Source organism: Homarus americanus, unplaced genomic scaffold, assembly GCF_018991925.1.
Source record: "Homarus americanus isolate GMGI-L3 unplaced genomic scaffold, GMGI_Hamer_2.0 scaffold55640, whole genome shotgun sequence".
NCBI classification, from domain to species: Eukaryota; Metazoa; Arthropoda; class Malacostraca; order Decapoda; family Nephropidae; genus Homarus; species Homarus americanus.
The window spans coordinates 976,435-993,049 of NW_024713650.1; the positions used below are offsets into that span (position 1 = coordinate 976,435).

At 42.8% G+C, this 16,615-nt stretch overlaps 1 protein-coding gene across 2 annotated transcripts in view; it reads right to left on the bottom strand.

Moving 5' to 3' along the window:
- LOC121872596 (probable tubulin polyglutamylase TTLL2) overlaps nucleotides 1-8,278 on the bottom strand; it is a 22,096-nt gene extending 13,818 nt beyond the window's left edge. Inside the window, exons 1-2 of one of the 2 annotated variants that reach the window (XM_042375458.1) lie at nucleotides 8,238-8,278; nucleotides 5,513-5,925 (exon numbers count right to left, since the gene is read on the bottom strand). In XM_042375458.1, the coding sequence (XP_042231392.1) occupies nucleotides 5,513-5,644 (132 nt within the window). In that variant the 5' untranslated portion in view covers nucleotides 5,645-5,925; nucleotides 8,238-8,278. The other variant, XM_042375449.1, reaches the window with a different exon arrangement.
- Nucleotides 8,279-16,615: the final 8,337 nt, after the last annotated feature.

Below are 16,615 nucleotides of genomic sequence, written 5' to 3' on the forward strand. Positions count from 1 at the left end.
CAAAATTTCTACGGAAGTTATGGATGGTGAACTAAACTACGTTACTAACACACACTATACAAGGGTCGTTTATAGTCGCGTTTGTTTTCATTATAAGAACAAATTATGTTTTTTTTACCTTTGATATTTACGCCATCGACACCACCATCAACCACACCACCATCAACCACACCACCATCAACCACACCACCATCAATCACATCACCGTCAACCATATCACCGACAACCACACCACCATCAACCACACCACCATCAACCACACCACCATCAACCACATCACCGTCAACCACACCACCGACAACCATATCACCGTCAACCATAACACCGTCAACCATATCACCGTCAACCATATCACCGTCAACCATATCACCGACAACCATATCACCGTCAACCATATCACCGACAACCATATCACCGTCAACCATATCACCGTCAACCATATCACCGTCAACCATATCACCGTCAACCATATCACCGTCAACCATATCACCGTCAACCATATCACCGTCAACCATATCACCGTCAACCATATCACCGTCAACCATATCACCGTCAACCATATCACCGTCAACCATACCAAGACCTCTCCTCCGTCAGTTCAACCTTCAGATCCTGCTGGTATCGTTACCACCTCCTCCGTCCCCCTTCATAGTTTCCTCACCTCAGGTCTTGGGTGTTTACATAACATTCCTACTGTGACCTCTGCTTCCTGGTCTTCTCCTGAGTGATGAAGATGACCTGTAAGACTCCTCTCACTCCTCTCACATATATCAAGAGACGATCACTACAATAACCTAATCTAACCCACCCTAACCTAACCATGACCTCATCTGTCAGTTTGGGATGAAGTTACTACACCATCCTCGTTCACCGTCTCCTGCTACCACCTGAGATCCCTCGTCTATGAATTACTATAAGACACTATAACCTCACCCAGGCCATACGACCACCTACTGATCGCTATAAGAACACACACACACACACACACACACACACATGACCAAGGTGCGTGTGTTCATTTGATCAATAATTGCTGAACTGTGGTGAAAGACCCTACCTACTAACACCCCTCCCCCTCCCCTGACCAACATAGATAGTGGGGTCCGGTATCTTAATATGGGTGTACTCTCTCTCTCTCTCTCTCTCTCTTCTTCTTTTCCACATTTTTATTCGTTCGCTATCCTTCTCCCCTTCCTTTACCTCTCCTGCTTATATTAATCCATTCATCCCTTTCTCTTTCATTAGTTATCGTTCAATGTGTCAGTAGTTATCGTTCAATGTGTCAGCTGAAGATTAAACACCCTTATCCTAACCTAAATCTAACCAATCCTACCCTACCCAACCAACCCTAACCTAACCAATCCTACCCTACCCAACCAACCCTAACCTAACCAATCCTACCCTACCCAACCAACCCTAACCTAACCAATCCTACCCTACCCAACCAACCCTAACCTAACCAATCCTACCCTACCCAACCAACCCTAACCTAACCAATCCTACCCTACCCAACCAACCCTAACCTAACCAATCCTACCCTACCCAACCAACCCTAACCTAACCACACTGCCAGACAGACGTACAAACAATAAATAAATCACCTGTGCCTATAAATTATATATCCCTCTAACCTTAACGTTAAAACTAATTAATCACCTGTGTTATGTTTGCTAAATTAACAGGTAATGTTAATCTCACGTCGTAGTCACTGATGTTAATTTTTTTTAATTATACACACCTGGGGGTAATATTTCCCGGGTTTTTCATTGGTTAGCGTGTTAGCCAATCATAAGCCTTCGTTTGATTTGGTACGTATTGCTTGTCTGTGTAGTGTGTGTGGGGGGTGGGGGGGGGGGTGGGGTGTAGATTACCTAACCTAACTATAACAATTTTAAAGGAACTAAAATTCACTTAATAAACAGCGCTACAAAAATCAACATATAAAGATAAAGTCTCAATAAAATACAAGATTAAAACAAAATTAGATCTTTAAAAAGTGAAAATTTAACGAAGAAATATGAATAATTACTAACTGGAGGTGTATCATGCAGACTTTGTTCTTTTTGTCATCACCACACCCCTACCCCCGCCTCCCTCGACCGCCTCCTGGCTGACACTGAATAAGATAATTGTTACCCTCCACATATAAACCTTCTACTGATTATCGGGAAAAGTGGCCATGTTGGTAACCCGAATTCACCCAATGGCTGTCAGGGTTGTCATTTTCCCCTGATGAATTTTCACACGCAATTTTGTCATCTGTTTATACGAGAAAATAATCACGAGTCAGGGGGACTTCTTGAGGCAAATAGAAATTAATTTATATGTTTTATAAATTGATGAGGGTAATTTTTTTAGAGTGTGAGTTCTGATAGTTGGTTAAAGAAAGGGATGAGTTGTTGCTTATTTATTGTTTGCTTTTGTTGTTGTTGTTCTATAAATTTGTAAACAAAGCACTGAACTTGTTTGAATGTGTTGGTATGGAAGCGACTTCGGCTTATCAAAATATAGTTATAATGTACAGAACCATATTATTATTATTACGTCATTGCTTTAAATATTACCAACGTTTAAAAATAACTCCCACGAATAAGCAGCTTAAACACAGTGCATTAAATAGTTATTAAATTCACAGGGACTTCATGCCAGGGACCCATAACCCACCGAATTTATCTCATCCTTCAGACCCTGACGCCCTCACCCAGCCTCAATATTGCTAAATGGCGTTTATTGTTTACTAAGAAGGCGAACTGTGACGGATTTGGGGTTTTATGAGCGATTTTGGTGAAATGTGACAGATTTTGGTGATATAGGTAATTCCAGGAGGGGGGGGGGGAGGGGAGGAGGAAAGAGAGAGGGAGAAAGGATTTGGGGAGGGAGAGAGGAGAGAAAGGAGGGAAGGAGAAAAAGAAGGAGGGAGGGGGAGAAGGAAGAAGGGAGAAGGAAGAGGGAGAAGGAAGAAGGAAGAGGGAGAAGGGAGCCAATAATACCACACATCACAATAATCATCACTAAACTATAAGCAAAATTAGATCAATAACCTTCACCAACACAAACAATGCCCCCAAGACCTCCTCAACCCTAAGACACTTGAGTAAGGCAAAGGATAACCTCACCTAACCTCTCAAGTATTAATAAAGTACGTCCTTGTAGATCGTATAGTTATCTTGAGTAACCGTCACATAAACGATAACTACTCACACAACGAACGATCACTAACTCTCGTGTTTACAGTGGCACAGCGGAGGAGGTCTTCCCAGTAATGAATGAAAACAGGTTTCTTATATGCGTGGCTGTGCGTGTGTTGCTATCATATACTGCACCTTAAGAACGTTGCATAAAATTCAATGAAAGTTTTGTTGTTGTTTTTTTTAAATAATCTTGAAGATAATAATCAAAGACGAGGTGACACTGATGTTTGGTGATAATCCTTAGCCATGGTGATAATCCTTCCTATGGTGATAATCCTACTCATGGTTATAATCCTACTCATGGTTATAATCCTCCCACGGTTAAAATCACAGTCGGGGGCAAAATACCACAGATATAACTCTGGTATGAATAGAACCATGTATTTAAACCAATAATATCTCAGAATTAATGAACCGATTTCAGTTAAAAGTTTGCATGTCAGTTGATCAAAGCCTCAGAATGACATGTCTAAGTTTTTTATAGTATTTAATTCAAGGTCAAGATCGAGGTCAAGGTCAATACGAAAGGTTAAAAAGACGTGTTAAGAATAGTAACGAATCCTCACCCCAGGCAATCAGGTGGTTCATGACGTCAGTATTGGAGGCAGCATTAATTTCTTAGTGGTTACTCTAGCGCTGCGTTACGGAGACAGCCAGGATCAGCAACCAAGACCAAGAGTGACCGCGTAACATTACCACAACACTAACTATAAAACTAAAGCTGGACAAAATGATCACCACCACTACCACTATCACCACCACCACCAGTATCCCCACCACAACTACCATCACCACAACCACCACCATTACTACCATCACCACAACCACCACCACCACAACCACCACCACCACAACCACTACCACCACTATCACCACCACCTGTATCCCCACTATCACCACCACCAGTATCCCCACTACCACTATCACCACCACCACTATCACCCCCACCACCACTACCTTCACCACTATCACCACTACCACCACAGATACAATAGGCTAATGGACTAAGAGACACATTGGCCAGTCTAAAACCTTATCATCTATTCCTTCACGCTAACAATACCAACACTAGCCTAATGGTCGCTATTTGTGGCTATTCTTCCCCTGCTCGCAACTAGGAGCAAGAGTATTGTTGTCGATCCTGTCTCTCTGTTAGGTTAGGTTAGGTTAGGTTTAGTTTAGATTAGGTTAAAAAAAAATTATAAAATAACCACAAACCAAAGAAAAAATCTCCCCCACCCCCGAAAACAAAAAACAAAACAAATGAATTACGAATAAGAGAACCAAAACAAAATAGAATAATAATGAAACCGTTTAGGAGACAGACAATATAGTGGTTCACTTGACCCTCGCGGTGTTTGGCGCCATTACTGCAACACGTCACGTGACACAACATCATTTCCCGCGCTTTATTTTTTATTTTTTTTTGTGAGTCGTCGCTCGCTAAGGAACTACTCTGTTGGTGGTATAGTTCCGCATGGCTGTCTTCTTTTGTTTTATTTATATTACTATTTTTTCGTGTTTAAGGATGAGACACGAGACGTAGAGAGTGACGCAGTGACCATGTCTTAGTAGGTAGACATACAGAGAGAGAGAGAGAGAGAGAGAGAGAGAGAGAGAGAGATACATTCATACCGGGAGAGAGAGCGATAGACAGACAGACAGGTAAACAGACAGGTACGTTCAATAAAATCATCGTATACATTGACCCAGCGTGTATATAGACTGTGCAGGTATACAAACAACGGTAAATAATCAAGGTCAAGACTAAGCCAGGTCAAGACTATGCCATCATACGCCTCTTTCCTTGAGTATGATGGCTTAACCACTTGAGTATGATGGCTTAACCACTTGAGTATGATGGATTAACCTTAAGTACAAAATCACCTTAATGTGTGTGTTTATAAAGGTGAACTAAATACGTGGTACCATTTCAACATTGTAAAGGTATAAATAATGTTAAAAGTAAGTTCTACATTATTTCTATACGTGTGAGTAATTAGGAAAAGATCAACAGGTCAGAAGCCGTAAACAGCAAAATATAAACGACAGAAACAAATTATAAAAGTCAGAAACAAAATATAAACGCCTGAAACAAAATATAAACGCCTGAAACAAAATATAAACGTAAGAAAAAAAATAAAAATGCCACAAACTGTCAAAACTAAAATATAAATGCTAGAAACAGTCAAAAAATATAAAGATATCATAAACGGTCAACAAAGATTCTAAACATATGATTCGAAGGCGTCAGAAGAGGTCAAGTAGGGTGAAGGGATTGCGTGTGTAAGGATGTCAACAAAAACAGGGTTGCCACTCACCTCCATAAAGAGCTCCGGGCCAGTGTTGTCATCGTTAACCCGGTAGTAGATGGGTCCGTCTGCCACTTTGACCTCTTCCCCTCCGCGACCTAAGCTGACCTCGTCCAGATCCTCGCCCTCTCCGTACCTCATCCTGACGCCAGCCTCATCAGGGAGTCACCCCATTGGATTCAAGGTCATTAGGGTGGGTCATCAGGTGTTCTGAATCATTTGGCCAGATCACCAGGTGTTCAAAGTCATCATATCAGGTCACTAGGTGTTCTAGGTAATCAAATCAGGTCACCGGGTGTTCTAGGTAATCAAGGGAGGTCAACAGGTGCGCTAGGTCACCAGGGGTCATTAAGTGTTGAGCCCACACACATTTACGACCAGTCCTTGACCTTATTTGACACTCGGGTTCAAGTTAGGTCACTCTGGAAACAAGTTTTTGAGAATACTTAAAATTGTGTGTTTTTTTTTACTGAGATATTGATTATATATTTCACATGATGTTACGAGAGAGAGAGAGAGAGAGAGAGAGAAGAAAAGTTATCCATATCACAAATAACAACACAATATCTCTCGCTTAACCGGACAGTACAAGAAAAAATGAACACATTACGAACAAAAGCGAATTTACCTCGGTTATCCGGACAGGGTAAGACAACATTGAAAAAATTAACCGATTTGCGGATAAACGGGGCACAACTCTCAATTAACCGGATAACGAAAAATTCATCAGAAATTAAGAATACAGTGAAAGCTTAATATAACGGACTTCGATTTAATGGACTACCCTCTTCCCTACAGTTCGTTATCAGTGAAACCTCCATATAACGAACTTCGATTTAACGGATTATCCTCTACCGTACAGTTCGTTATATGGAGGTTTTGCATATAACACTGTCATCTCCTTAACAACTCATCAGGACTTGGGGCCCATCAGAACTTGGGGCCCATCAGAACTTGGTACCCATCAGACTGTAAGAAGATCTGTGAAAGCTTTTTATATCACAGACGCCGGGTATTAGTAAGGGGCCCTGGGTTATAATCACAGCCCAGTAATGACAGTACGGGTGGGTGAGGCGAGAAGGGGAAGGTGTGTGAATCATAGCCGAATTGAGTCCGAATCATAGCTGAATCACAACAGTAGAATCAAACACCTAAATCATAGTTATAGATCTATGATAAGCTGGTAGTGGGGGGGGGGGAGGATAATATGAATCACAGCCGAATCATAGTTGAATCCTAACCGAATCCTAACCGAATCATAACCTTTTGGTGGGGTACAGATGATTCGACGTAGATTAAATAATTCATAGGATAACACTTAAGTCTTGAATCATAAATAAATTGCAACCGAATCATTGGGGGAATCAGAAAGTGGAGTGGCATTAGGTTAGGGTTAGACTGTTAATCCTGATTCACAATATAACCCTAAGTCATAAAATAATCCTAGCTCATAGTAGACAGTTGCTAGGATAATGCTAGGACTACTCACACCTAGAATACAACAGCTAGGATGCTAGTGTCAGTCACAGCAAGTATATAAAATCTTGGATTAGTCATAACTAGTATATAATTGCTAGGATGTCAGAATAATCCTAGCAGGGATAAGTTATTAGGGGTTAATCCTAGGTACCTAAACCAAACACGGGTAGTAAACATAAATAGAACGCCACAACACAACCCTTTATAAACACCACAACACAACCCTTTATAAACACCACAACACAACCCTTTATAAACACCACAACACAACCCTTTATAAACACCACAACACAACCCTTTATAAACACCACAACACAACCCTTTATAAACACCACAACACAACCCTTTATAAACACCACAACACAACCCTTTATCAACACCACAACACAACCCTTTATCAACACCACAACACAACCCTTTATAAACACCACAACACAACCCTTTATAAACACCACAACACAAACAGTAAATAATCCCAATCACCATCAAAACAAAAGCTACCAACACGACCTTGAAACACACACACACAAGGAAAGATAACTACATCATTAGACTCTAAGACCAGCATGACGTTTCAACAGTCGAGTATGATGACCACAGGTATGATATAATGTTCTATGGGTGAAGTATGATGATTATTTAACTAGAGTATGATGAGTGTTATAAGTGATGATGTGTGATATATAATGATCAAGTGGTGATGTAAGGAAGGGTTTTAACTTATTAACTAACTGACTGGGAGAGGGGTTGTCAACACACACACACACACACACACACACACATGATAATCTCTTTCTGCTCCCCCTAACACTCCATGCAACACAAAACACATTCAATATACGCCCCAACAACACTCCTTCTCTTCTTCCTCACTATGTATAACAAACAGGAGAGAAACACATCAACACGCAACACCTACGTCACAGGAGGTTATGTTGTCCAGCAAAACTTGTATTCCAACTCAAAAAATAATAAAATAAAATTCGTGTACTTTCAAAACACTGAGTTATTTGAGATGGCATGGAGGGGGGGGGGGAACTACACGAAGGCGCTGACGGAGTGTTTCGCGTTAGGAGGGTTTTATATAAGGTCTTGGCACTGTAGGAGAGGGGGGGGGGTAAGCGACGACCCCGAATGGCAGACGGACGGTGGCGCAGAAGAGCACAGAGAATACGTGCAGCCGTCAGGAGTGGTCCCGACACACTGGTGAGCTGATGAGGCGCGAGAGAGTCACACCCACACTCTGTACCCTCACCTCACCACACACACGGCCACCAGCGACCCGTGTGACCCTCCTACCTCTTCTCCATCCCCTTTTATGGCCACCAACGATAACAGGGAATGGTAGGGGAGGGTGGGACAGAGGTGAGGGGAAGGGGGAGGTGTATCAGAGGTGGGAGAGAGAGAGGGATGTGCGTGTGTGTGGGTGTGTGTGATGGAGATGGCTACCTTCGTGACGAGTCGGGAACCATTAGGGGGGCCATGTATTTAATTGCAATAGCATGTAACTGCCAGCACGGCTTTCATTTGTCCGAGGATTGCAATTTGGAGCCCGTGTAGGATTCGACAGTGTGTGTATGTGTGTATATGTGTGTGTATGTGTGTTTGTGGGTGCTACATGTATTTCCCAACGCCATTGCTACTACTCCTGCGGCTACAATTTGTTAGGTAAGGGAGTAAGATGCAGGAGGCGGGTGAGGGCCTCTGCGTGTGGCCGGGGTGGTGAGCGATGGCCGCCACAATGACTGCTGCCCTGATTTATAAGGTACATAGCCAGATTACGTCCTGGAGGAGGGGGAGGGGAGGGGGTGTGTTTATTTAGGGCTTGTCCTGGGAGTTCACGGCCCTACAGGAGGAGTTCACGGCCCGACAGGAGGAGCTCACGGCCCGACAGGAGGAGCTCACGGCCCGACAGGAGGAGCTCACGGTCCTACAGGAGGAGTTCACGGCCCTACAGGAGGAGCTAAGAACTCCATCAGATGTAAACATGACCACCAAGCCTCCTCCTTCTCCTCCTCCTCCTCAGTGTTTAAACGTGACAGAATTATTACTGTTGACCTTCCTGAGACTGTAATTGACTCTCTCTCTCTCTCTCTCTCACTTGGCCGCTTTCGGAGGCAGAGGAAAATGATGATAAAAATGAACTTGAAAAAAACAAAGAGAAGATTTTGAAATATATGGAATTAATGTTAAGGAAATTATTGATAAACGACAGAAATGGTGAGGAAATTTTGATAAAAATGGGCAAGAGAGAGAGAGAGAGAGAGAGAGAGAGAGAGAGAGAGAGGTTAAGTTAGCGTTGGGGTGGTTAATCTTCAGGTGAAATAAGCTGGTGTAGATAATCTATACAGGGCTCCAAAGTTATCACAATAAAGACAACCATTACACCCTGTATTTAATCAACCCAAGCGATGATTACTGAAGCTTAGTCTGTCCTATAAAAGCTTAGGGTAGAGAGGTTTTAAACTTAGGATGTCCTATTAAAGCTTAAAATGGAGAGGTCTTAAGCTTAGTCTGCCTTATCTCCTATGAAAGCGTAGGATGCAGAAGTCTTAAGAGTATGATGTACCGGTCTCAAGCTTAGTCTCCCATATTAAAGCCTATATGATGCACAGGTTCTCAAGCTTAGTCTGTGCCGGTAAAGAATTGGTTGCGTTAAACTGCAGGCGCTTCTCAGAGGGTCGATTATGGCGTCGTTCGCTATTCACAGGCAGTGTCCGGTCCATCTAGCATCAAAGGCGACGCGTGATGCGAGTCTTTTTGTTTGCCCAGGTAGGATCTTGAATAGCTGCCCCGTGTAAAATATGGCGTGGGTAGATGGGGGTGGGGTGTGGGGATTGATGAGGGTGTGGGGTTGATGAGGGTGTGGAGTGTGGGGTTTGATGAGGGGTGTGGGGGTTGATGAGGGTGTGGGGATTTGATGGAAGTGTGGGGTGTGGGGTTGATGGGAGTGTGGTAGGGGAAATAAGGAGTAGAAAAGAGAGGGGAGTAGACGGGATGTGAGGGGTAGGAAGACTTTCTTTTCCTCAGAGGTACAGGAAAATTGTAATAGTCCTCCGCTCCAGAACACACAAACATCACCCTATGTCTATTGGAACAAGGCCAGTATACGAGATAACCTAACCTAACCAAACCTAACGTAACCTAGCATAAACTACAAAGCCTTCATTACGTCAAGTATGATTTAAACCCTAATCTAACCTAACCAAACTTAACCTAATCTAACCTAACCCAAGCTGACCTATTTCTACACTCATAGGTCATCGTGGGGTAAGGTTGGGTAAGAGGTTGATGACTAAAACGAGTTGGTTGTGTCTCCTGGGGAACAAATGAGGTGACAAGCAGACAGGCAGACAGGCGCGGCAGGATTGGTTGGCGTGGTAGATAAGATTAGTGGCCGCATCTCCGTCACACTGGGTCGGGATTCGCGTGAGAGAAACATTGTTAATATAGACGAGGTGGGAGGTAGGGGGGGGAGGAGGAGGTAGGGGAGGAGGAGGAGGAGAAGGGTGACGGGGAGGAGGAGGAGGGGGCTGGGGATAGAGGCTGTAAAAAAGAGCGCCCGTGATAATGGAATTGGATCCTATTGTTTATGATGACATCAGCTGATCGTTCAAGGTCACTTTAGCCATAACAGAGAGAGACTGTGTACCCCCTATCTCTCTCTCTCTCTCTCTCTTAATCAGATTGCGCTAAAACCCTCCTCTCCTGACCCCCCCCCCCGTGGCCAGAGAGGAGGGGCTGAACTGGATTCCCTTTGCAGTAATACTTGAATGTATAGGAAAGGCCCCATCCTAAATGTACACGTTATACACATATTGATTACTCCAGTTATCAAGGTATATTACCAGTTACCCAATTTTCTCCCATATTAAATTTTCATCAAGTATATTATGATTGAAAGGATGAAATAGTGTCAAGAAATTGGTAATCGCTTGGGTCAGTAATGTCGTTTCTGCCTCCTTCCACGAGCCCTGCCAGCAGCTGATTGATATGTTTGGCGCCATACCATGTCACCTGTCGACGGTAAGTACAATAGAGTGAATTAAATCGTAGGAAAGTAACTAAATCGGGAAAGTAGGAAAGAAGTTGAATCGGGGAAGTAATATATGACGATCAGATTATGACAGGAATCAGCTAAATCTGAGCTAAATCGGTGTAGTTCAGTATAGCTTAAAATCGGTTCTAGAAGGTAAGATTCCCCATTATTCCTCCCATTCCACGCCCTCTGTTGGACACCTTACTCGCCCACTACATCTTCCTCTTATATATATTCCAAGAATTTGATATATATTGTAAATGCTCAAGACCTTATTACTATTATTATCTCAAATAGCTTTTTAAATATTCTCAAATTACACAGGAATGTAAGTATGTCGGCTGTTCCTAAGCTGGTGGCGTTTATACGTTGTGAAGGCATGCAAATTATACTGTTAAACAAATTGAACTAATAATTCTTAAGCAGAGTAATTGATATAATGATCACGAGAGGTTAGCAATTTTCTCGACACCAGAATTATAAAATATCACAGTAAGGAGAAACTCTTTTACTTTATACTTCACTATATCTCTGCCTGGTAAGATATTAAACTTATTCTCCAGTGTAAAAAAAAATCTCTGAGGGTCTTCTCATAGTTTTCTCCTCCTAACTGATCAGAGTGGAGTGGGAAGGTAGTGGACACAATCTCAGTTTAATTCTTCATGTTAAGTGAGTTACAGCAGGGGTGGATCCAATGGGGTATGCTTGCTGTACTTGTCATGTCCCCCCACCCTCAAGTTCTTGGACCCAACCCCTCCCCTTTTTGATATTCCTGGATCCGCCCCTGTACAGATATGTTTATTGACACGAGAATGATTTAGTGGAATACTCAAGGCTGTATCGACACTATTTATTATTTTGACTTCCAATAACAAAACAAATGCAACACGGGAAATAAAGAGCATCGCTTGTACCAGAGTTGCCTTGGTAACAGGTTCATTGTTGACATAGTGTGAGGCGCTGTCGCATACCTCAGTATTATGGCAACTGACCTTGATGGCAGTGGTAGGGCCTTGTCTCCTCCACACACACACACACACACACACAATAAGAAAATATCACACCGTAAATAATACTTATCGGAAAAGTTAGATATGAACGACTCAAATTCATTTTTCGTAAGGCGTATTTATGACTTCAATGGCGGCACATCGTCATTTCTTAATTAATCTTTCAGTTGGAATAATAACAATAACACGGGATTAACCGGCTGTGTTTATTTCTATTTTAATTTATTATTATTTTTTAACATAAACCTGTTTGCTGGATGTCATTATATATGTCGCAATAATTTGAATTTAACATGGAGGGGAGAGAAGGAGGGGGGAGGGAGATTTCGGGGGTGAGTATGGAGAACAGGAGAGAGAACGGTCGCGTGTGAGGCTGGCAGAGTTATTTAAGAAGAGACACAAATAATATCTATCAGTAACGAAGAAGATAAAAGTAAAGAAGTAAAAAATAACCCCCCCCACACACACACACACACACCCCCGCGCGCGACGCACAATAAACATTAGTTATTTTTTACATAATAGTAACTACGGCGTTTTTATCACAATTAAAATATTTTACCTCAGTCTCCGCTGGTCACGTTTTCTGTAAAGTAATCTCCTGCTTGTGTGCCTTGCTTCATCAATTACCTCTATCTCGTCTTATAATTAGTATGTCCTTGGTTAATAATCCGTTTTGATGTATGATTATCATAATATGTTTTCTCCATGTTGAAATTTAATCCCCATACGTATTTCGTATTTTTTTTATAATTTTCGCCACTTATCAGTTTTCTAATTAATTTCTTCCATTCGCTCATAAAGACGAGAGGAGAATTTGTAGCAACGCTCCTTACGTTGTCTACTTTATCTTCATCACTGATCGGCCTCTTACTAGCCTCTTGGGCGATCGGTCACGTCTCTGTTACACACTGTTGCTAAGTACTGGACATGTACCGGCTCCAAAATGTTTCTGTACCTGCTCCAGTGTTGGTCAAATCTGCTTAAACAGCTCACACTTGGTGCTGTCACAACACTCCCTGGCAGGTTGTTCAAAGATTTCACAACTCTTCCTCCCAAAAGGTTTGCCCTCACAGTTTTCTGGACCTGTGGCTTCTTCAACCTTACGTGTCAGCTGTGGCCCCTGGTGGGGCGGGCATCCACCAGTTCCATAGGGTATGGACATTCTACTCAGTAATGCCCTTTGAGATGCTTATAGACAAGTCACCTCTTACCAGTATATAGTATAAGTTAGGCAACTGCAGGCTTTCTAATCCTTGTGGGTATCTGAGGTGCCGCAGTGGATGGCCCTTCTTTGAACATTTTCAATCAACTGACAGTCTCTGGCATATATCATGGACCAGACTTTGTATGAGCTAAACATTACTAAAATAGCGAGGTTATGGTTTATAAGATATGTTAACATAAAACAAAGTATATTGTTATCATATGGTGTTGCCCAGAACTCCAGTTTTTTTCTATTTGTTTTATTATTATAGTGTTTGTTTTTTTGCGGGGGGCCAAAGAAGGGCGTTTTTAGACACATTCCAGGAGTCAGATAATTAAGCTACACAGTGCAGGACGGAGAAGCAACGTCCTGGGTTTGCGTACACAGTAAAGCAAGAAGAATAAGAACAAACAATTACAGTAACGAGAAGGTTGCATGGTGTGCCGCAGTTACTGGTGTGGGCCGTCATGCCGCGTGTGTCAGCATCGTCTCTGGACTTGCATTAGTATCCCACCAATTACCAACTGGCTATTACGTAATTGGACACCGAGGAGATTGGTCGTATCACGCGGGAGTCCAATTAAATACCTGGTGTTTAATAGAGCAATGTATCAAGGAGGAGTTGCGTGAGATGTTGGCTCATAGTTATAGAAGGAATTGTTATTATGGCGCCAGGCTGCGAGGGGTAGTTACGGTAGTACAGTACTATAACGGGTCAATCTCATCCCTGGCCAATCTAACCTAACAACCTCAACACTACCAATTAAAACGAAGAAAATAATCAAGCTAATTTAACCAAACCCTTATTATTTCAACTTATAAATAAAGGAATCAAAGGGTGTAGTAATTCTTGGAAACATGTTAGGTGCGTACTGCTTTGTTTTGGGATACTGTCAGTGTAATAAACGTTAATAGGGGGGAGACAAAAACTGGGATGAATGAATGAAATTGAATACTGGGTACTCAAAGAGATGCAAAATCTTGTAGAATTGGTAAAAAAAAAACCAGCCCAAAAACGTTTAGAGTGGAGAACTGTGGTCACCAACCCTCAGATATGAAGACTGTACGCTGACTTATTGATTAGGATATAATTCATCATTTATCTGCATAGCCGTTCAGGAAACCTGTAATTGGTAGTGCCACACTGGATAAAACCTTCCATGTGGGTGTAGGATTGGGACTCGAACCCAGGACATAACTATGAGAAGTGCACACACCACCATTGGTCACTATCATAAACACCAAAGACAGAAGACAGGAAAGTTCGACTTAAAATAACTGAATCGAGCGTAGGCGTATAGATGCCAGATACCCCATTAATAGCGTAATCTGTTGGCGTAGTCCAAACTTACTTCTGACGTCACAGGTAATGTATGATGTCATCGATGCAATTTTTTAATGCTAAGTAGACTATTGTCTCAGCATTAAAGAATTCTATTATAGTGATCTAGGTATATGCTGATAACCACAAGGAAAGAAGAAAACACGAAGTTCCCAAGCGCTTTCGTGTAATTCACATCTTCAGGGGTCTCTTAATTTACTTAAATATCCAGGTTCTAGGCGTAACCAAACCAAACCCTTAAGAAATTAATTAATTAAATATTAACACAATAAAGAGCCTCGTAGGCTGTCACAACAAATTGATTCACCATCGAAACTTTTAAGACAAATGATACTAAACATCGAAACATCAAAAGAATAAAAAATAAAGCATTGGATTACGTTAACACTGCATAAACATATAAAAACTATCACTGAAATTAACTAACGTGAAACAACACTGAATTACTTAAATGTATCTAAGCAAATACTGATGGACATAAATAGAGACTTAAATAGGTACTCACATAGATATACCACATTGGTGGTGACAGGAACAACACAAATAAATTAAGTATAAGAAACAAGTGACACTCAAAGGATGTGGACTGTATGACAAGAGGACTGAACTAACTCCGTCAGTTGGTGGGTCCTATATATAAGGTCGGCTGCCGCCACGCGACCCGCCGGTGGGTTGTTTAACGATGCAGATGGTCGTTAGAGAACAAAGAATGCTGGTTACAATACTAAATAAAGAAATAAGATGGGCTTGAACAAATAATGACAGTTAAAACCTTAACAGCACAGGGTAAGGTGACTAGAATATATAATAGTAAATTTAACACATCATTACAGGAATAATATGGAACATGGGAGCAGGTTATATATAAAAAAATAGAAAAAAGTTCGACACGGTCGTAACAGCTGCTAAATAACAAAGTTCACTAAACGGAACTAATGAATCACCGCCGCTTGTACAAATGACTAATAATGTCTCAGCTAGGAAGGAGGCGGTCAACGGAGCTTAGCTAAGTTTAAATGATAAATCCCACGTTTTTTCATCTGTGCGAAAGAACATTATCGAGTAAACGTCTTACTATTCCATTTTAGGTTTTGAAGGAAACATACAAATACGTGTAGTTGTCTGGCTCAAGTTTTTTGCATTATTATGTAATTCTAAAGTCGCAGTCAGTAATATACAACAAAATAATGCAGACGACACACCTACGTCACAATGGCGACAGTAATACTGTCGGGGGTCCGCTCACACTTGCAACCTGCAGTATCCTTCCAAATCTGCAGGTAGGACCACCTCCAAACCCAATCCGGTCTGGCTGCTCCAGGAGCTCCAGCCGGGACCACCAAACGGGCCGCCTATAGGCAAAGGCCCGTGTCGGACTATGGTCCGACAATCTCAACAACAACAACAACGGTGACCTCTTTCTTCTTCTAGCTACAGCCGCAGCAAGCAACACCACCACCTCCGCCGCTGCCTGGCAGCCCTCGCTCCTCCAGAGCCCTCCGACACACACACACACACACTGACGGTCCTCCAGAGCCCCCCCCCACACACATGGTCCTCCAGACCCCCCACACGGTCCTCAGACCCCCAGACCACGGTCCTCCAGACCCCCCCACACACACGGTCCTCCAGACCCCCGACACGGTCAGACACACACACGGTCCTCCAGACCCCCCCACACACGGTCCTCCAGACCCCCCCCACACACGGTCCTCCAGACCCCCACACACACGTCCTCCAGGGTCCTCCAGACCCCCCACACACACGGTCCTCCAGACCCCCCACACACGGTCCTCCAGACCCCCCACACACACGGTCCTCCAGACCCCCCACACACACAGGTCCTCCAGACCCCCCCACACACACACACCTCAGACCCCCCACTCCTCCAGACCCCCAACACACACACGTCCTCCAGATCCTCCCCCACACATCCTCAAGACTCCCCACACACACGGTCCTCCAGACCCTCCCACACACACACACGGTCCTCCAGACCCCTCCCACACACACGGTCCTCCAGACCCCCCACACA